The 21053-nt window shown below is 47.1% G+C and overlaps 1 protein-coding gene across 1 annotated transcript in view; it reads left to right on the top strand.

Annotated features, from left to right (window-relative positions):
- The first annotated feature begins 2447 nt into the window (after positions 1 to 2447).
- The window catches only part of LOC135831095 (uncharacterized), a 30358-nt gene continuing 11752 nt past the window's right edge, over positions 2448 to 21053 (top strand). The window contains exons 1-17 of the mRNA XM_065343356.1: positions 2448 to 2865; positions 6780 to 7066; positions 8655 to 8806; positions 9290 to 9411; positions 10363 to 10494; positions 10988 to 11154; positions 11734 to 11896; positions 12788 to 12920; positions 13368 to 13591; positions 14156 to 14251; positions 15569 to 15739; positions 16060 to 16161; positions 16959 to 17069; positions 17823 to 17858; positions 19096 to 19176; positions 19460 to 19584; positions 20082 to 20205. Of these exons, the coding sequence (XP_065199428.1) occupies positions 2779 to 2865; positions 6780 to 7066; positions 8655 to 8806; positions 9290 to 9411; positions 10363 to 10494; positions 10988 to 11154; positions 11734 to 11896; positions 12788 to 12920; positions 13368 to 13591; positions 14156 to 14251; positions 15569 to 15739; positions 16060 to 16161; positions 16959 to 17069; positions 17823 to 17858; positions 19096 to 19176; positions 19460 to 19584; positions 20082 to 20205 (2313 nt within the window). The 5' untranslated portion in view covers positions 2448 to 2778. The remainder of the gene's footprint in view (positions 2866 to 6779; positions 7067 to 8654; positions 8807 to 9289; positions 9412 to 10362; positions 10495 to 10987; positions 11155 to 11733; positions 11897 to 12787; positions 12921 to 13367; positions 13592 to 14155; positions 14252 to 15568; positions 15740 to 16059; positions 16162 to 16958; positions 17070 to 17822; positions 17859 to 19095; positions 19177 to 19459; positions 19585 to 20081; positions 20206 to 21053) is intronic.

Genomic DNA, 21053 nt, shown 5'->3' with positions numbered 1-21053 from the left:
AGGCAGCTGTGCTCTGCGAAGTGCAACGGATACCGCTCAGTAGCAGATAAAGGAGATGTGCTTCGCAGGACTCTTTCGCAAAATGACGACCTGAGCCTCGGATCGGGGGAGAACTTTTTGTCAAGTTTACTCAATCTCCGGACAGCTATAGCTGTTTCGACCTTGTTAGGTCTCATCAGCGGAGTTCACAGTGTGTGGCCGAACAGATCAGCAAGAATTAGTTTCAACCCTGTTACAGTGTTAGGTCTCATCAGCGGAGCTCAGAGTGTGTGGCCGAACAGATCAGCAAGAATTAATTTAGACCTTGTTAGGTCTCATCAGAGGAGCTCAGAGTGTGTGGCCGAACAGATCAGCAAGAATTAATTTCAACCCTGTACAAGGAAGGACATGGCACTCGAGAAGGTGAAGCTTAGGAGTCACATTGCCTAACTTGCGTGCCAGAACCTCCGCTCTGCAGGTGGCCATGAAGGTGTGGATGGCATCACCCAGAACCTGCCTTGTTGCTGTTGTAGAAACCAGCTTGCCGCTGAACAGCTTGCGACATGCTGCATACTCTGTGAAGAGTCTCGAGTAGCGATCTCTCAAGGACTTTGCCTGGGCAAGCTATAAGCAGCTGAACCTCGCCGCTGTCCGCAGGTGTGCGGCTCTGCACGACTGTAAGGGGAACAGAAGTGAGGGCAGCAATGACATCCGTTTTCAACGTGGTTGCCGACAAATGCTCCGGAGTGATATGCTTGCCGCTTTATTTGGTACTGTGGCAGTACTGCTTCCAAGGAAGTTACGCACGGGCCAGCTGCTTTTTTTAAATCTTTTACTGTTAATTTCTCATGCTCTTTTCGAGCCACATCACCTCTCATTCATCAAATTGAGTTCCCTTTCTTTCTCCTTCCATAGGAAGTGCAGATTTGAATCATTTGATGCCACAGTCTGCAAGCCAGCAGCCACTACTTCCTGCTGCTGAATGTGCAGCGTCACACATTGCAGCTGCCTAAGAATGCTTTGTGCTTCTGACTGTAGGTGTAGTTGTTGTGTTGCTGTGTCGTGTACGTTCTTGTAGCGTCACAAACTGCAGCTGACTAAGAATGATTTGTGCTTCTGACTGTAGGTGTAGTTGCTGTCATGGTTGTGTTGCTGTGTCGTGTACGTTCTTGTAGGCATTGATAAGTGCTGTAAAAGCTGCAGAGTCACCGTCATCTGCAGCAAGAAACATACATTTGCTCAGTGCAATATCGATTTGATGTGCGTCAGCACAAAGTGCACCGTAAATCCAGGGATAAATCCCTAGATCTAGGTGGAGCACAGGAATACACACGTCTTGCAGCTCAACAGGAAGAATGGCTTTTCTAATCACGTTGTTGTACCGCCGTGCGTGCTGCAAGTTGGCACCTGCTGCAACGAACTTTGTATTTAAAGCGTTCCGGCAGCAAGTCAGCAATTGCTTTGTATGGCGGTGATGCAATGTCGTACAGTTTCATCAGGGGAATATCCATGCCAATTGTTGCATCGTCTAAATGCAGACTGGATGAGGCTGGAGCTACATGCATATTCATATGCATGAGTTTTTTGGTCATCACACAACACATTAATACTCAGCACAGATTCAATGGCTTTCGCATGATCTCTCACAAGGTGCTGAGTTCCACGGCTAGTACTACACAACTTTTCACCGCCTAACCTGCATACCATGTACCAGCTGTAACTTTTCTTGTTGTTTTTCCATTTCAAATCCACTGAATAAATAACAATTTCCACTAAATGTTGCTAGAGATTTGGACCCAGCGGGGCCAACAAGGAATCAGCGGGGCCCCAGCAGTAACAAAAAACAGCTACACAGATACTCTTCTCCTCGGCAAAACTACCCCTGACGTGACGAAAACTCGTTGAGCACCTCAAGGAGGCAACAAACTTCGGTGACTAGAACGATCGAACGGCAACAACTTCAGAGACAAATTTCCATGAAGAATGGCTTTTCTCAGCGAAGGAAAGCTCAAATTCACTACTTTTTTTCTTTGGCGAAGCACGGTCAGGATGTTGCGCAACTGTAGCCGCGAGGACAGCTCGACGCGGTGATCAGAAGTGGTGCTTTGGAGACCCAACTGAGCAGAGATTGCGTTCAAAATACACCTCCTTGAGTACAAATTTTGAACGTTGAGAACGGGAAAGTCCCGGGAAGCGCCATCTCCTGAACAAAAACCAAGTGGGCCCGTTTTGTACTGTCGTAACAGCCGTGGTCCGTAGGTCTACGGCCGGGCACGCGCGCCGCACGCGTCCCATGCATGACCCATACATGTGTACATTATGACGTCATGCATACACACGTGCTCTTGTACGGTACTGGCGGATGACCACAAACAGCATCGATCATCGCGTGCGTAGATCTACCGCGTGTATCGATACGCGACCCAGAGAAAAGCAGGTCTGTGATACTTTGTAGTACTTATGTCATGATAATAATTGTGCTCAAGACATTTCCAACAGAAGTAGAATTACTAAGCTAGAAGCCTAAGCTAGCCTAGAAGGTAGAACCGTGCTGCCTTTCTGTGGAGCTTGGACTTGAAGACCTTGACCCCTCTTGGAATCTTTGTAGTAATAGTGCATTTCAACTTGGACAGAGGAAGAGTTTCGAACTGTGTATAAATATCCTTCTCGTGGGCTAACTTTATAAGTTTAGATTGATGAAAGATCAGTCGAGTAATCGTGAGGTGGTTGAGGTAGTCAGGTTGTCCGGAAATCTCTATGGTAGGTTGCCCAAGTTAGCACAGGCGTAGTGATGCCGCCATGAACGACCTCCTCCTCTTTGAAAGTCGTGACATCGATGCTTTCCTCGAGGCACTGAGGCAGCAGTTTTCACAGAAGCTATGCTACGTAAGTACTGCAGGCATTGAGCCCTCGAAATTGGTGTGACTGGTGGAAAGGCATTCTTCGTAGTCGATTGACATCTTGAAAGCAGGAGCTTGACAACACAATGACAAACACAATAATTATTGTACAACTTGAACTCTTGAATGTTCACGTGACCATGCTTGTGATTTAAAGGGGAAGTTAAGGCAAAAATTAAAATTTCACCAGTTGTAGTCTTCGGGGTGCTGAGTCGAATGGTCTTGGTCTGAGGAAGCTGAGACGCTCCCTTCCTACTTGAATCCCAATCGAACTCGCGCACTTCCACCGAAACTGGGTGACTGCGCCCTACGAGATGGGGATTTGTATGCAAAATGTCACTAAAAGCGCCATTTCGTTCTTATAAAAGCACGGATGACCGCGATTGGCCCATATGTTGTAGTCTTTGGGACGCTGAGTCGACTGGTTTTGGTCCGAAAAGGCTGCGATGCAGCGTTCCTCCTTTATTCCCAATCGAACATGGTTGAAGAAGCGGTCACGTGGTCCTGGGTGCCCAAATTACCTAGTCACCACGCCAGCAGGTGACAACTTTCACACCAAGGTTCAACTCGGGTTCAACTCGAGTGACAGGACTGCACCCAAAAAAGGTCAAACAGGCTAGTAAGTTGTACCCTGCAGGCACGGTGACCAGGTGACTGGTGTACGCAGGAGCACGTGACCGCTTCTTCAACCATGTTCGATTGGGAATAAAGGAGGAACGCCGCATCGCAGCCTTTTCGGACCAAAACCAGTCGACTCAGCGTCCCAAAGACTACAACATATGGGCCAATCGCGGTCATCCGTGCTTTTATAAGAACGAAATGGCGCTTTTAGTGACATTTTGCATACAAATCCCCATCTCGTAGGGCGCAGTCACCCAGTTTCGGTGGAAGTGCGCGAGTTCGATTGGGATTCAAGTAGGAAGGGAGCGTCTCAGCTTCCTCGGACCAAGACCATTCGACTCAGCACCCCGAAGACTACAACTGGTGAAATTTTAATTTTTGCCTTAACTTCCCCTTTAAGAATTCCAATACGGTAATTATGGTTTACACTTTACAGCAAAAGTCCACACCACAGCCCAAGTCAAAACATGCGGAACAACCTTGGACAAACAGAACAACTGTCACCATTGGGGCCACTCGATTGGCATCGTCGCATATGGTCACGGGTTGTGTTTTGTGGTTTGGAAGTCAAGTGCTGGGACATGTACCGTATTTTCCGGAGTATAAGCCGCACCAAGATTTTTGTCACGAAAATCAGACATCAACATGTACCCTGTATTTCACTGTTCATTTTGACTAGCGTAGTGCAGCCGTCCCTCTCTAATCCGGCACTTGTTTATCCAGCACCCTTGCAAACCAGCACACTTTCTGGCAAAACGGATTTTTTCAGTTCATTTTCTACGCTTTAAACCGGCACTTGAATTCCGCCTCCGGCAGCGATTTTCTGCAACAAATCACTCAAACTGTACATAATTTGATTTTCTAATCCAGCAGTTGTACATCGCATACCGTACCGGTGCCAATATCCTATGCCAGTGCATAGGATATTCCCAAGTGTATGTTATAGACATGGCATGTTACAGACATGCATTCCACAAACTTGTGACAAAGTACTTGGATTGACACAGAAAATCCCTACATTTTGACGTACGACACAAACATGTACGTTACTAGGTGAGCCGGGTTGGAGGGCAGGATTTGATAATCCAGCACCCTTGTTTATCCGGCAGAAAATGCCGTTGCAAAAGGTGCCGGATTAGAGAGGGACGACTGTATAAGCCGCACATCTTTTTTTTTGGGGGGGGGGGGGTAATTACGGATGTCAAGCTTGTTTCATTGCCGACTTGTACCAGAACATTGTACAGTCGACTCCTGATATAACGAACAACTTTTTTTGCGAGAGAATTAGCTAATTATAGCTGAAATGCCCTCTGAAATGCACTCACCCCATACAAGCAACACCTCATGACTGGCATGTGGGCTACGACAGTATAATTGCATCTAGTTTACATGCGGCCCTACAAGATATGGTTCGTTATAAACGAAAACAATTCACTATAAAGGGTCAATTTTGTATGGGTTCAAACAGGGACATGGACACTAGTTCGCTATATCACGAAATTCGCTATAATACGAGTTCGTTTTAAGTGGAATCGACTGTATATACACAGTTTTCTACCGAGCGTGGTTGCAGCCGTCTGTACAATCTCTATCCAGTGCTGCGACTGGAGTTTCACATCACATGGTATGGTTCAAAAGCCTGCACTGGCAACAGTGCAAAGTGACGACCGGAGAGTTGTACTCAAAGCAGGGGTGCGCTGTGGCTATCATGCACACCGTGCAACTGGGGCGTAGAGGTTGGACATGTGATGTGAAGTTCTGCCGTCACGCCAACCCCACTGGAGATGCACTCTCTTGGAGGTTATGTACTCTTGACCAAAGGTGCATCTGTATGAAAAGGTCAACCTGCCCTGGCCTCTCCAAGTCCATGGCCAGAGCGGCCAAAGGATATTCATCAAAGTACACCAGTATGAGAACCGTACACTACAACGAGTACAGTGGTGTTCTAGGTGTCCCTGCCATGGACCTCTGCGTAAATGAATGTTTCCGAAAGATGTAAAAAAATAAAGTAAAGGGGCACATGGATAAGAGTTCCCAGTAACAGTCCACCACTGTAACCAGATGATTTACTGTGAGAAAGTGCAGCAACTGGGCACACAACTGACAGATTACTGAGGCATTCAGCTGCATGACACCTAGCCCCAACACATTCCCAATGTGTAAACCAACCCTGCCTCAGTATCCGAATTCATCCCGGAAAATGCTCATTAGTTTGAGCCTCTGTCTCTGAGGGAATCAAAAGGGGAAACAATCCGCAGAAAAAATTGACGGCACCCGTGGGGACCCGGATCGGTATGTGACCTTCACTGTAGGCCAGTGGTGCTCTGCCACTAAGCGATGGTGTAGTCACTGCACAAGCTGGTGAGAAGCATTCCTCACTATACCCCCTCACACACACACATACACACACACACACACACACACACACACACACAAACAAACTACCGTAGAATCCCGCGCATAAGCCCAGGGAAAGTTGGAACATCACAAAGCTTCATCGTACAAGCCCATGGGCCTAACCGTACCAAGAATCCATAAATTATGGACTCTTGGTCATACTATGTAGGTTTTTGCACATTTCAACACAATCATGGGTTGTTTTTGTTTGCACAGTGGCTTTCAGCAATGTACTTCTCACTTCCTTGGTACTTTTCAATGCGCATGTTTGGTGTCAGCGTATAAGCAAGAGTACACAACCCCCCCCAGAGTGTGCAACTCCACTATGGGTGCTGTCCCGACAGAATTTCAAGTTGACGTCATTTTGATGATGCAATGCGCACTGTACATGGATTATCAGACGAATCCGGAACCTGTGGTTGACCGAAGCCGATCGATCCTGTACAAATTATTGGAAAGAAAAACGTGTGATGCGTTGACACCCGTACACATGTTGTAAATCACTGGTGCAAGGAGCATTGCGTCATAAATAATGACGTCAACTTGAAATTCTTTCGGGACAGCAGGGTACGTGGGAGTTGCACACTCTGGGGGGTTATGTACTCTTGGTATAAGCCCATGCCCACGTAGAAGCCCATGTTCTTGTATAAGCCCACCGAAATGTCCTTATGAAACAGATAAGCCCACGGGCTTTTCCGCGGGATTCTACGGTAGTAAATGAGGGGAGGGGGGGGGGGGCATTGTATCAAATATGTGAGGAAATGAAAAAGGAAGCTGCCTTTCACCTTTTCTTACAGGAGCCTGAGGGGGTTTGCAGAAAAGACTTTTTTTTCAATCTGTCTTACAACTCGTGTACATGTACATGTATGGGTTTTGTTTCAGATCAACGTGGGACCGGTCCTCCTAGCCATCAATCCGCTGAAGGAGACGAACCTCTACAATGACGTCTACTCATCCTTCTTTGATGCATCTCGGCGCCTGACCCAGATTCAGCTGAAATGCAACGATCCGATGCCGCACATCTTTGCCGTGGCACGCCGCGTCTGCTTGGAGATGATCTTGTTCAACTGGAAGTGCAACGTGCTGTTTATGGGCCAGAGCGGCTCGGGAAAGTCCTTCAACTGCACGTCACTGGTGCGTCAGCTTGTGCGGCCGGATGTCAACGAATGGTAGGTCAGGCTGCTTGACTGGATTTGTTCGCACTTGCCCTTGCTTGTGTGCTATGAAGGTGCTATACGTTTATTTGTGGAGCTTACCGGCCGCAAACACTTTCTTAACTTTAATAAGGCAATAAGCAGAATCAGCGAAGCGGACATTGGACGTAGTCATGAACAAAAATAAAAGATGGATAAAAAAGTTGGATAAAAGTAGTGTTGAAACGATCTCACCGGGTACTCGTTAGCTCGCTCGCCAGAAACTCGGCTCGTTTGTGCGGCCAGCTCGTTTGCACTAACGAACACCGTACACCGTAATCCGTACACATGGCAGTACAAGTCGAGCGGGGAGTCGGAAAATTTTTTTACGACTCCCTGGTTGATCGAGAGTCCAGTCCCGTGCAAAGCGAAAATTACTCGCAGTTACAGTGACTGCATGCCGCCTGCACGACTCTGAGTTGTTTCAGTTGTCGTTGCAGCTTTGGTAGACTCCACTGATGTCTTTTTCCGCATCTGCTGACCTGCTGCAGGGCAAACTTCTGTCAACTCTCCATTCGAGTAAAAGTTACGTTTGGAAGTTATATACGATATATACGTGGAAGAGTACGAAATGCAGTATGTGAAAGAAAATACCGTATTATCTCTAATATAAGCACAGTCTCCAATAATAGCACGTCTCCAATAATAGAACACCTTGGGGCGGCATTCAAAAAATAAAGTGCTCAGTCTCCATTATAAGCACACTGTGTAAATTCATTATCTGGGCCGGCGAAAAAACCCTGAAATGTGTGTGTCTGACATGAATTTGGCCATGGCAACATGCCTCTGACATGAGGTTGAAATAATAATGGAACAGTCTCCAATAAAGGACCGTCTCCATTAATAGCACGGGGCGGAGGTACATTGAAAAAATAAAGGACCGTGCTTATATTAGAGATAATACGGTAGGAGAAAAAGAAGGTGAAGTGTGAAACTAATAACAGAGGTGGGGAGGTGAGAAATAATAACAATGTGAGACTCAGAGAGGGTGAAGTGTAATTAGTACGCGCATGGGTATGTGGGTGGGTGTATGTGCGTGTGTGTGAATGCTAAGAGAATAGTCTAAGTTTAGTGGCATTTTCTTTCTGGATGCATAGGTTGGGGTTATGTTTGCGAATGAAAACAGCTTCCAATACTTTAAGTTCACTAAACCTACGAGCACGGTACAAAACTGTGAAACAAGAGATTAGTTTCACACTTCACCTTCTTTTTCTCCTATTTTCTTTCACATACTGCATTTCGTACTCTTCCACGTATATATCGTTGTTCATTCCTAGATTTCAGTATTGAGACGTACTTTCCCTGATGAATGTCTCTAGAAAGCGTGTTCGGAAACTTTTTATCCAACTTTTTTATCCATCTTTTATTTTTGTTCATGACTACGTCCAATGTCCGCTTCACTGATTCTGCTTATTGCCTTATTAAAGTTATTGTCTCCGCGCCGTGTATACTTTCTTTAACACGCTTTGATTTTATTGTAATGCTCCATGATGAAATCCCAAGGGTGAACATTTGGAGATTACTTGTAATTTAATTGCTGGTCTCCGGTGTGTATTGTTCACAGGAAATGTGTGAAGCGGACACCAAGGCGGTGTTTCTCCGACCTTGTGGCCAACGCCATGAGCACGATTCAGTGTTTCACCGAGGCCACGGGGCACTATTCCAACAGCTCAAGCAGGGCCACCAACATCTACAGCTTATACTTGACCAAAACTGGTATGTATGCATTCTTTCTGGGCCTTTTTGACACAGGTTATGGCACTGGCTATGGCGGAATGTTGACCACCCTGACTTGACTTCCTTTTTGTCTGAGTGGGCTGCCTTTATTGCTGTGTTCTTGTTCATTTTTTTGTCTAATCTCAGCCTTAGATTCCCCTGGAGTTATGTAGAAGTAATTTGAGAATTGTGAAGCTGTATGGTCTCACCTCTTTAATTTGTTGTCTCCGCGCCGTTTATTTAACGTCAGCTTATTGGCTATATTTTGGTGAGTCAAATGCAATGCTCGGTCTCACTACTATGAAGGCAGGATCAAATTCTTATCTTTTAGAATTGGGTGACGAAAAGGACAACCAACATCCTTAGTTCGGAAAGTAATATTGCTTTCCTTGCCATATTTTTAGATCCTGTAGCGGTGGTTTGCTGATGGTTCCTCCGAACAAGTTGCAATGCGTTGTCATCTGTACTGTGTGCTGATCGCAGGGGAATGTTCATGCCACCGTTTCACTGGCATGGGCGTGCAGGTGCTGTTCCTGGAGCGCTGGAGAGCCAGTCACCGACGGCCAAACTCTCACATGGAGACGGCCTTCTCTGCGTTGCTGCAGGTGAGTGTTCTCAGATGCACAGGGAGTGGGTGAGAACGTAATCATAGGAGTGGAGTTTTGTACTGGAATTCCATATCCCTGGCTGTTATCTGTCCTGAAATTCCATACTGTAATTCAACAAATATTCAGCGCATATTTATTTTCGGCTATTCTCAGCCTGGTCGTGTTTGGCCAAAAAATTGTTGCGGCCGAAATTTAGTTTTGCAAGGTTGAGAGTGACAGTGTATACAGGCAGCAGCAGTACAAGCCGAGCATTTAGTGCAGCCGAAATGTGTTTTAGCCCTGGGAGGCCGAAATTTGAGTGGGCCGAAAATCCGTAGACTCACGGTATCCTTGGCTGTCATCGGTCTGTACCAGCACCGGCAGGGTGGCTCATCATTCAACTATCCTAGTGTACTGTGTTATGGTGTTGCCCAACAGCACAACTTATTCTGCTATCTAAAAAGCACTCCTCAGGTAGACTGCGACTTTCACCAACCCTTCTACAGCAGCCACACCCATCACTGCTACCCGGTCTTGTCATGCAAGGATTCACATTTGACCAAAAAAATTCAAAAGTTGCCTTATTTCCGAGAAGCTGAAGGACATAGTGTTGGTAATGGGAAGTGAGCTGCCATAGCGAGCCATTTGTGTGTGTGTGTGTGTGTGTGTGTGTGTGTGTGTGTGTGTGTGTGTGTGTGTGTGTGTGTGTGTGTGTGTGCGTGCGTGTGTGTGCACAAGTTGCTATGTCTAACATAGCTGTTCGCTATCATCGCTTCCGCGATGGGCATGTCTGAGTCTGAGTGTGTGTGTGCGTGCGTGCGTGCGTGCATGCGTGTGTGTGTGTGTGTGTGTGTGTGTGTGTGTGTGCATGCGTGCATGTGTATGCGCTCATGTGTGTGTGTGCGTGCGTGTGTACGTGCTTGCGGTCTTGTAATTTGCTTGATCTATCAATATATACGTATCACACAGATTCCAGCAGCAATGAGCGGGGACTCCTTCAACACCGACACGCAGGAGGTCATTGAAGGGGCCTGGCAAAAGTCGGAGTTGGAGTGGCTGAAGCCTCGCCTGACGGTCGGCTTCTCAGAATCTGATCTCAAAGTGAGTGGTGGTGATTTGATGCAAGCTTGCTCAGCTGACGGCATTCTACTCATTCTTTTGATTCTGTTCAAGTTCTCACTGTGATATTCATATATATATATATATATATATATGTGGCCAGCACTTCAATTCCCGTGTGTGTTTGGCGACTTACTGCAAATGACAACGACTAGTAGACTGTGCCAACATGTGCACATCACCTGTGTTTTGTGCCCATGTACTTGTTAGCACTTGTACTGTAAAGCACAGCAGATACAGCATCCCTTGCCTGCATCTGGCAAAGCAGTGTAATGTGCACATGCGAGCGTGCTCTGATTGGCCTCAAGTATTCAGTTCACAGTACATGCAAACATAGCACACCGGGTTCAACTCGTTGGACAGCTGCACAGAGAGCCAGTGGACTGAAGCCTTCCCCGCACCATTATGAATACTTGAAACGCAGCATGAAGCGGCTACAGTGCTTCCAATTGTTTACCATGCGTTCTTGTTTCAGGAGCAGCGGTCACAGCTGGAGGCTACTGTGCATGCTCTGTGCGAGCTTGGCATGTCGCTCAGGCAGATCGCCCTTATCTACCGTACGCTGTCTGTTGTGCTCATGCTGGTCAACCTGGTCACTCCAAAGTCTTTTAACCATCCACAAACCAGGAGAAGCAGCAACAAGTAAGACACTCGTGCGAGTCGTGGTATTTAAACTTTTTGTGATGGGGAAGTGTAATTATGCATTTCTTGTAGTAAGTGGGCTTTGGCGAAATTCTCTTTCCTCTCTCTTTCCTCTCTCTCTCTCTCTCTCTCTCTCTCTCTCTCTCTCTCTCTCTCTCTCTCTCTCTCTCTCTCTCTCTCTCTCTCTCTCTCTCTCTCTCTCTCTCTCTCTCTCTCTCTCTCTCTCTCTCTCTCTCTCTCTCTCTCTCTCTCTTTCTCTCTCTCTCTCTCTCCCTTTCTAGTGACCCTCGTTTTTTTGTTTTCTGTTCGACCCTCTTGGAAGTTATACATTGTACTGTTGCGGCAACGAACTTTTAATAAAGAAAACAAAAACGCAGGCCTTACTAAGCATGTAGGATCCTTCTAGGTACTTGGCACGCATTCAGGTTGTAACGCAAGCCTCACTTTCGTTGGCCACCAGAAAGAGCTTTGTGCCGGATGTTTCATTTGTGCAGCATTGACCGGTATATTTTCCAAGTGGAGTTCAGTCGAGGGAACTTTCAAATGTTCACTGTGCACCACCTTTTTTTGCCATTACAGAAGTCAAGATCATCAGCGCGAAATTGACGTCAACAAACCACTGAAGGAGAGCTATAGCGAGGCCAATTCTGATGTTGTTGATCCGTACAAACAGCTGTGGCTTCACAGCGGCCTGGACTTGGTGGATGAGAAACTGCTTACCCGCTTGTGCCGGTTGTTGCAGGTGAGTTGCAGGTTGTGGACTTGAGTGAGTCAAGCAATTATTAGTCTTTGTCTGGATACATTACTGTCGGGCGCCGAAGAACTGGGGGGTCACGGTTCTAGCCTAGCCCGTTCTTATTTTTAGCAAACACAGCACCTTCGTTCTTATTCGATGGGACAGTCTTACATGTACATTTACGTAGAGTTATACGTCTGAGTGTACATTATAGTGGATATCACTGTTTCCGTTCTTATCTGCAAAAAATCCAGCCTAGACCGTTCTTAAAAATTGGTGAAATTCTAGCCTGGCCGTTGTTCGGCGCCTGACAGTACTGTAGTCTCTCTCGTGGGGATGTGTTTGTCTTCACTACGACCAATATTCACGGCATGCTTTACTGGGTGCTTGCTTCTACACGGCTGTTTGCAACCTATCGCAAACCTAGGTCTCCACTACCTTGGCGCTACATGCACTGGCCCTACACCCATGGCTGCCTCCAATCTCGTGATTCTGTCTTGAACTCCGATTTAGACACCTCTTGACTACACACTACACTAGTGCCAATGCAGCCTCTATTTGCACACCTGCCCCGGCACCATAAAGCCCTGCTGCTGTTGCTGCTGCTGCTGCTAACATGTAGGCTTCCATTCCTTGCTAGCACCTTCAACGGACAATCGTCTATTAATTGACAGCGCTAATTTTTACACTCCCGGTCCTCACTCCTATTTAACAGTGACTCCATCACATCAACAACACATTTTTTGTCTGAATGACGACCAGTATGGTCGAAACGTGCATCAATTCACTCGTGACCAGTTCTATCTCTCCGTACACTGGTCCAGTGACTCTCCTCTCCTATGTTTGTCTGTCTGTCTGTTTGTCTGCTCTGTCTGCTCTGCCTGCTGTGTATTCCAGGTTGATCCCGAGCAGTTTCGCAAAGCACTTCCCCGTGGGTACAAGGATCGCATTGTCTTCACCACCGGCCATGTTCAGTGGCGCTGTGATTGCATTGCTGCTGAGCTCTACTCCGCTGTGGTCAAGAATATAGGTAAGTGTGGATGATGGACTACTGGTATTGATTGCTGATGGATTCTTTTGTTTCAAAGATTCTCCAAATGCCAATGGGTGCTGGTCGAGTGAGTTCCTTCGAGTACTAGTAACATGTTGATTGTTGAATGAGAGAAGAAAACAAGTAACAGAGTAATGAGGAATAGGAGTGAGCAGTGAGCAGTTAGTGGACAAGATGAGGTACACAAAGAGCAAGGAGAAGTGCATGTACTAAGGAATGGTAGGGCGCGTGGGCCATGCTATGACCGAGCTGACGATGCTGGTGTATGTGCCAGACCACATGACATTGTCCTGATCTCAGTTTCACATAGACCGCAGGTATAATGCATGTCGTAAGCACCAGGGCCATATACCAGGATGGCAATAGAACATTGTCAACCATATGCCACTGTTCCTTTGCCCTTGGTCGTTGCCTGTATGCTGCCAGTTGAGTGTGTGAACAGCGAGCTGCAGCTGGATCACAGTCCGGACGTGGAAGCAGTCAACGGGGACGGGGACTCCGGGGACTCCGTCAAGAGTACCACACTGTCACTGGTGGACATGGCTGGAGTAGAACCATTCGCAAGCTGTCGCTTTGAGCAGCTGTGCCGTGTCCTGGCCGCAGAGTCATGCAACATATACTATTCCAAGAAGTACTTGCTCAACTTTCAGGTAAGGAGGCAAGGATCATGATCAGAACCGGCACTTTGATCACGATACTCGTACACTGCACACTGTTCATTATCCGACAGGGACCATTTTGGTTGCTTTGTTCATGTGCTGTTTGGCCATGATCTGTACTGCCGTACTGCACCTGCTCGTACACACCGAGCCATCCAATCCGTTGTCAGGTTTGCCCATACCTGCTTTGCGGGCAGTGGGAATTGGGCAATGGGCATCATGGTCCAGACTTGTATCAAGTTGTATGTAATAGAGAAATGTCATGGTTTGACTTACGCAGTGACAGCGCTGCTCCGTTGACCACCTCATGTGTGTGCTGTACTTCAAAGTACTTGTGATAGACGAGTCCTGTAGTGGCTCGTTATATGCCGTCGTTCATCTACATGGCCTACTGCCATCACATGATAATGATGTACCGGTAGTCAGTGTGATCCGTGTTGGTGTAGTCAGCGTGATTCTTTACGATGAAGTCTTTGTGGTTTTTGATGATGTAATCAGTGTGATCTGTGATGTAATCATTGTGATCTGTGCTGTTTACTTTGACTGTGTTGGTAGGTTGTTGCTGAGGAGGTTGGTGTCAAGACAACCTGGTCTGGTTCGTCTTTGCCGGAAAATTCGCTCTCATTCTCCTTGTCCAACCCAACAAACGAGGTTAGTCTGAACTGCTATCTGACTTGTGTTGGCTTGCTGGACAGCCGTGACTTGTGTTGGCTTGCTGGACAGCCGTGACTTGTGTTGGCTTGCTGGACAGCCGTGACTTGTGTTGGCTTGCTGGACAGCCGTGACTTGTGTTGGCTTGCTGGACAGCCGTGACTTGTGTTGGCTTGCTGGACAGCCGTGACTTGTGTTGGCTTGCTGGACAGCCGTGACTTGTGTTGGCACCAAGAGTACAGTGAAACCTGTCAAGGCGGCCACTCACTCGGATAAGGTGACCACCTGTCTCAAAGGACCACTGCAGCCAGGACCAAGGGACACATGTACATGAATTTCCACTCAAATGACCCTGGATAAGGAGGCCACCTGGTAACGGAGACCTCGTTTTGAAGGTCCCTCGAGCGGTGATCTTAGACAGGCTTCACTGTACAGAACTCCCCAGAGTGTGCAACTCCACATAGACCTCTGGCATTGCCCACTCATTTACAGGATTACATCATTTTCGTGATGTAATGTCCACCGGGCTGTAGACAAAACTGTATTGCGCATGATCAACCTTGCATCCCGAATTCATGCATGCATGCATGCATGGATTCTGTGCATCGTGAAAGATCATGAACATGTACATGTGATTCGGAAAACGAGTCCTAACACTATGCACATGCGAGCAGATTTTCCTACACTTCCGTCTTTATTCGCCACATATCTACGCGCAATGCGGCTTCATTCGCTGGGGCTCATGTGCAGCACAGAGCAGAACGAAAAAGTGGGGCCTGGCCTGGTAGCAATGAAAAACACATTTCCCAAAGGCGGAAATTATATCAGACATGATCACACCTTGCCATACTCAACATCATCAGCCAGTGAGCTGCCCATAGCGCAAAGGTTGAAGGTACTAGGCCACACGAGAGTTCTTTACTGGTATGAGACTGGGAGCACAACACTCAATCTGTAGGGTTGTCTCTAATGATAAATGTAGCCGCTAGCTCACTGCCCACTTCCATTATAATTCCGTGTGTGCTGTCTGTGTGTGTGTATGTGTGTGTGTGTGTGTGTGTGTGTGTGTGTGTGTGTGTGTGTGTGTGTGTGTGTGCATGTGTGTGTGTGTATATATGCGCGTGTGTGCATGTGTGTGTGTGTGCGTGCGTGCGTGTGCATGTGTGTGTGTGTGTGTGCGTGCGTGCGTGCGTGTGCATGTGTGTGTGTGTGTGTGTGTGTGTGTGTGTGTGTGTGTGTGTGTGTGTGTGTGTGTGTGTGTGTGTGTGTGTGTGTGTGTGTGTGCGTATTCGCATGTTTCCCTGCGTTTCCCTGCAGATCACAAAGCTGTCTGAAGTCCTGGCCAAGCACTCGCGCAGTCTGGCCTACGCCCTGACCAACCACACGCTGTGCAACCATCAGCTAAACGCTCACCTGACCTTGCTGCACGGCCATATCACCATGGACAACGCCAGCACGCCCTCCTCCTTGCCTTCCACTACCTGGGGGGTAGGTTCTTCTAGACCGTGTGTGTGTGTATGTGTGCTTTCAAACATTCCTAAGCTGCATTTGCCCGGCATCCCTGGAACTGCTGAGGAGTTGTAGACTGCATGCGCGATGTCATTGTGATACCATCAATTCAATAAATTACATTTATACATTTTCTGGAGAGAATGCGCGCTTTCACGAAACTTTTGGTGCTATGTACAATGTAGATCTGAAAGAAAGAAAAAACAGTACAATGCCCCTTTTGTCCTACAGGCCTGTGCACACTTTCTATATACTTCCTCATTGTGCACCTGGTGTATTCTGTTGCTGCCTTTGCACAGAGCCGTCCCTCTACCAGGCGAAAGAGCTTCGACGTCTCAAGCAAGCACAGTGCGTTTGGAGACATGAACAACAGTCTCGCCATCAACCACTTCTCTGGCAAGGTTGGTTAGTGGTGTGGTGTGTATGCGAGTGTGTATGCCAGTGTGTATGGCATGATCGACTGATTGATGGTTGCTGTGTTTCCTGTGTTCATGAATACCCCACCTCCCCGAATAAAAAACAAAGCAAGCTGCTTTACTGGTGGCGCTGGATAGTATTGTGTGTGCTGGTGACACTAGTGTTGGTGTGGACGGTCGCCTTGAAACACCGGTGTTAATGCTAGTGGGGAGGATGCTAATGCCAGTGGGCAGGGTGCTAATGCTAGTGGGCAGGGTGCTGATACTGGTGTCGGCATGGCTGCTGGAGATGTTGGCAAAGGTCACATGGGTGCTGGTGGTATGGTGGAGGTGCTGGCACAGGTGCTTGTGCTGTGACACTCAAACTGCATCAGGCCAGTATGTGAATTTAAAACTCAACACACCCACACGCACGCACGCACACACACACACACACACACACACACACACACACACACACACACGCGCGCGCGCACACGCACATGCACACACACGCCGGGATGTAGCCATCATTGACACGGAGCTATGCCATGAATAGACTAAACATGATTGATCCGTCTTATAATTTCCTCTTCTCTGGCCCAGCTGCTGTCTCAAGCTGTACAGCCACTCATACAGTTTTCCCTACTTGCATTGTGACTGTGTGTGGTCCCGCTACTTGCATTGTGACTGTGTGTGTGTGTGTGTGTGTGTGTGTGTGTGTGTGTGTGTGTGTGTGTGTGTGTGTGTGTGTGTGTGTGTGTGTGCATTGTGACTGTGACTGTGTGTGTGTGTGTGTTCAGGGTGACTACAACACACAGGACTGGGCTGAGTCCAACGGTTGTCCGATCACACCCAAGCTGATCAACATCCTGGCATCCAGCACCTGTCCGATGATTCAGTCGACTTTTCAGGTGAGCCGCAACTTACTTACTGCACCCACCGGCGCTGCACGTACAGTTTGTGCAATCCTGCGTCAATGCTCTGAGATAATCCTTGCACGTACAGTTTGTTCAATCCTGCGTCAATGCTCTGAGATAATCCTTGCACGTACAGTTTGTGCAATCCTGCGTCAATGCTCTGAGATAATCCTTGCACGTACAGTTTGTGCAATCCTGCGTCAATGCTCTGAGATAATCCTTGCACGTACAGTTTGTGCAATCCTGCGTCAATGCTCTGAGATAATCCTTGCACGTACAGTTTGTGCAATCCTGCGTCAATGCTCTGAGATAATCCTTGCACGTACAGTTTGTGCAATCCTGCGTCAATGCTCTGAGATAATCCTTGCACGTACAGTTTGTGCAATCCTGCGTCAATGCTCTGAGATAATCCTTGCACGTACAGTTTGTGCAATCCTGCGTCAATGCTCTGAGATAATCCTTGCACGTACAGTTTGTGCAATCCTGCGTCAATGCTCTGAGATAATCCTTGCACGTACAGTTTGTGCAATCCTGCGTCAATGCTCTGAGATAATCCTTGCACGTACAGTTTGTGCAATCCTGCGTCAATGCTCTGAGATAATCCTTGGCTTGGATGTACACAGTCTTGTCTTTCCCCTGAACGCCTTCCTCCAGGGCGGCCATTTTGATCTTACCTGAAGTGCATGCAACACTATTGTGTATTTCATAACTCGTGCATCGTGCTATTTCTGTGCTATTGCGCTGCAGCATTTCAAGCCGGAGAACGCTTTAGATCAACTGCTTGTAAGTGTGCGTTGTGCATTGTGCATGGCTCCAGTTATGCTGATCTTTAGCGGCTGTCCGGCCAGCGTTTGTTCATGCTGATCTTTAGCGGCTGTCCGGCCAGCGTTTGTTCATGGTGGTTCTGGTAAAGTGTTGCTGTCACTGACCAAGGACCTCCATATTTATCTTTACCTTGCAGTGTCCTTTCTTTTCCGATGCTTTAATCCTTTCGTCGGGGTGAATATCTGCCTGCCTCTCATTTCCAGTTCAGCCGGTTGCACTTGCTGTTCTGTTTCTTGCACGCCGCCAGGCTTGGCTCATTATGCTGGCATTCCTATCCAGTGTATATACAGTAAAACCTGGCACTAACGACCACCCCTTGGTGCCCGGAAAAGTGGTCGTTAGTGGCAGGTGGTCTTTAGTTAGAGGTTTGCACCGCGCGACCATATATGGATCCCATTATATGATATGTATGTCAAAATGCAGATGATACAATCCCCCACCACTTGCGCACTGACATTCTTCTTTCAGATCATACAACACTTGGAGAGAGAGAAAATCAAGTTTTTTATACACTGGGAGCGATACGACCTTTTGACACGTACATGTATGTCGACTTACTGGGTTTCCAGAGCAGCGCTGGCCTGGCCAGGCAGTGGACTAGTCACTATCGACTCCAGCCAGCACAGACTGTCAGTGTGACCTGGTGACTGAGCTGTGTGATTGCACTTCGACAGAGAGCCGCTCAGTCTTCCTTCCAGTAGTAACATCGATCAAAGAGCGCTTTGGATGCGCTCTCCAAGACGTTTCCTATCATGTTTGTTCTTGACAGCACTTGAAATTATGACAGGTGTAGTGCAGTCCACACTGATTCCACAGTAAAAATGAGACTGCGCTCATTTGTCCAGCTGTAGTGTCGAAACGACCATGGAAAATCATCAAAATTTCGAGAAGGAGCTTCAAGCAATGTTTGATTTGCTACATCGCGGTCGCTAGTTACGGGTCAAAATTCGACATTGGGACAAGAAAAGGCGGTCGCTGGTCGCGTTCAGCAGGTAGTCGCTAGTCACAGTGCATTTTGAATGTGAGACCGTCCGTGCCTGGCAAAGTGGTCGGTAGTAGCAGGCTGGTCGCTAGTCACGGTGGTCGTTAGTTACAGGTTTTACTGTATATGCCAACCAGATGCATGCATACAGTTCATGCATGTGTTTGAATGCATTGTTTTAAGATAGGCACGCTATTTTTGTACTGTCTGCAGGCCGACACCAAGCTACTTGACGCTGTGTTCGAGGACAAGCACACCTATTTCATCGGCTGTATGTCTCCCAATGACACTCAGGTATGTGCCTTTCTAGACAACAGCGGCCTCGCTGTCAGCCGGCTTGCTCTGCTGGCTGCTTCACATTGTGCTGAATACAGGGTGCACTGTAGTAAATGACATTACAGTTCACCAGTGGCGACTGGTACCCGATGCACCAGATGAATCCAGTTCTACTCAGAATGTGCATGTACAGTGTGTGGTGATCTGCTCTCCTTTTTCTTCCTTGGGGCCAGAGATGTCATCTTCAATCTGCTGTTATTCTGCACTCTTGTATCGTATCGACTGTCTCTTACTTGCCTAGGACTTGGAAATATTTGATGAAAAGGTTGTGAGAAGACAGATGAAGACATTCCGGGTTGAATCGCTGGTTTCAACCATGTACCGCAGCTATCAGATTTGTTTCACGGTTACTGAATTCCTCCAGTAGTGAGTTCTGTTGTTGTTTGAAATCTTTTATTCTGACGATGGCCTATAAGAGTTTGTTGTTGTTGTTGTTGTTGTTGTTGTTGTTGTTGTTGTTGTTGTTGTTGCTGTTGCTGTTGCTGTTGCTGTTGCTGTTGCTGTTGCTGTTGCTGTTGCTGCTGCTGCTGTTGCTGCTGCTGCTGTTGCTGTTGCTGTTGCTGTTGCTGTCGTCGTCGTCGTCGTCGTTGTTGCTGTTTGTTACACTAATGCCGTATGCGTATTTGTGTAGCAATGACAATCCCATTCCCTTCGCAATAGCGAATGTAGAACGTTGTATGTGGGACGTTTGCAAAGGTGTTGTACTGAAAAGAGGTCATGATGTTTTTTTGGTTATGTGACATGAAAATGCAAGCAGGAAACCTGCAACGATATCTGTGGCATATTCATCCATCCTCTTTGGTAATCATCAGGAATAGCGTGGTAATTTTAAAGGTGTTTCTCCCCCTGTTTCTGTTTCCTAGCTTCAACAATCTGCTTCCCAGGGCGTTGAGAACGAAGCAATCGCAGCTATCAACCACTGATAGCGTCAATACAATCATCAACCAGACCAAGGTCACAAACCTAGCGCCTGTTGATACGAAATGGGTATGTGCCTGCTACCAATTACCAATTATTTGTCTGTCCTGCTTGATAGTAATGCTAAACGCAGTATTTTTTTGCCTTTTAAACATTTTCTTCAATGGTAGGCATACATCTTCTTCAAAAATACCCTCAACCTTGGTTCTGTCCTAGATCGTATGTACATGCATTCATTGTTTCGTCTCATCATGGAGCAGCTTATGCGAAGGCTAGCCAAGCTTGCTTGGCGATGCCAACGCGGAAAAGCCTATAATAATAATAATAATAAGGCATACATTGAGAATCGCACACCCCAGGCATGATTGGGTTCGGTTGCTGTGTATAATCCCACTCACTCGTTCATTCACCCATGTACTCATTTACTATTTACCCACTTACTCATTCACTCATTCACCCATTGACAGTTTGGTTTGGGGAACCCCGACACAACACAACTTCACACAGTTCTATAAGCCTCTAAAAGGTTATGTATCAGCTGCATTGCAGATTTTATATTTTTGCTTTCTTACTGGTACAAAACCACAGTTCCAATTTCATTCACATTCACACGTCTCTTAAGAAGTTCTCTAGTACATGTAGGAGAAACTAGTAAGATGCATTTTAGAACCGTATAGAACTGTGTGAAGTTGCATTGTGTCGGGGTTGCCCCAAACCAAAGTGTTGCACTCACTCGTTCGCTCATTCACTTACTCACTCACTCGTTCACTTACTCACGCACGCATCCACTCACTCACTAGCTGGAAATAGCCATGCAGGGAAAGCTGCTTCCAGTCCTGTTTGTTTTTAATTTAATACCTGGCTGGAGCATAGTAAACGGTATACTTTTGGTTATAATACTTCAAGTAGCAATATGG

This window comes from Sycon ciliatum, chromosome 1 (genome assembly GCF_964019385.1).
Source record: "Sycon ciliatum chromosome 1, ocSycCili1.1, whole genome shotgun sequence".
Taxonomy (NCBI): Eukaryota; Metazoa; Porifera; class Calcarea; order Leucosolenida; family Sycettidae; genus Sycon; species Sycon ciliatum.
Note: the sequence above shows the minus strand (reverse complement) of the source record. Positions and strands in the feature narration are given on the sequence as shown.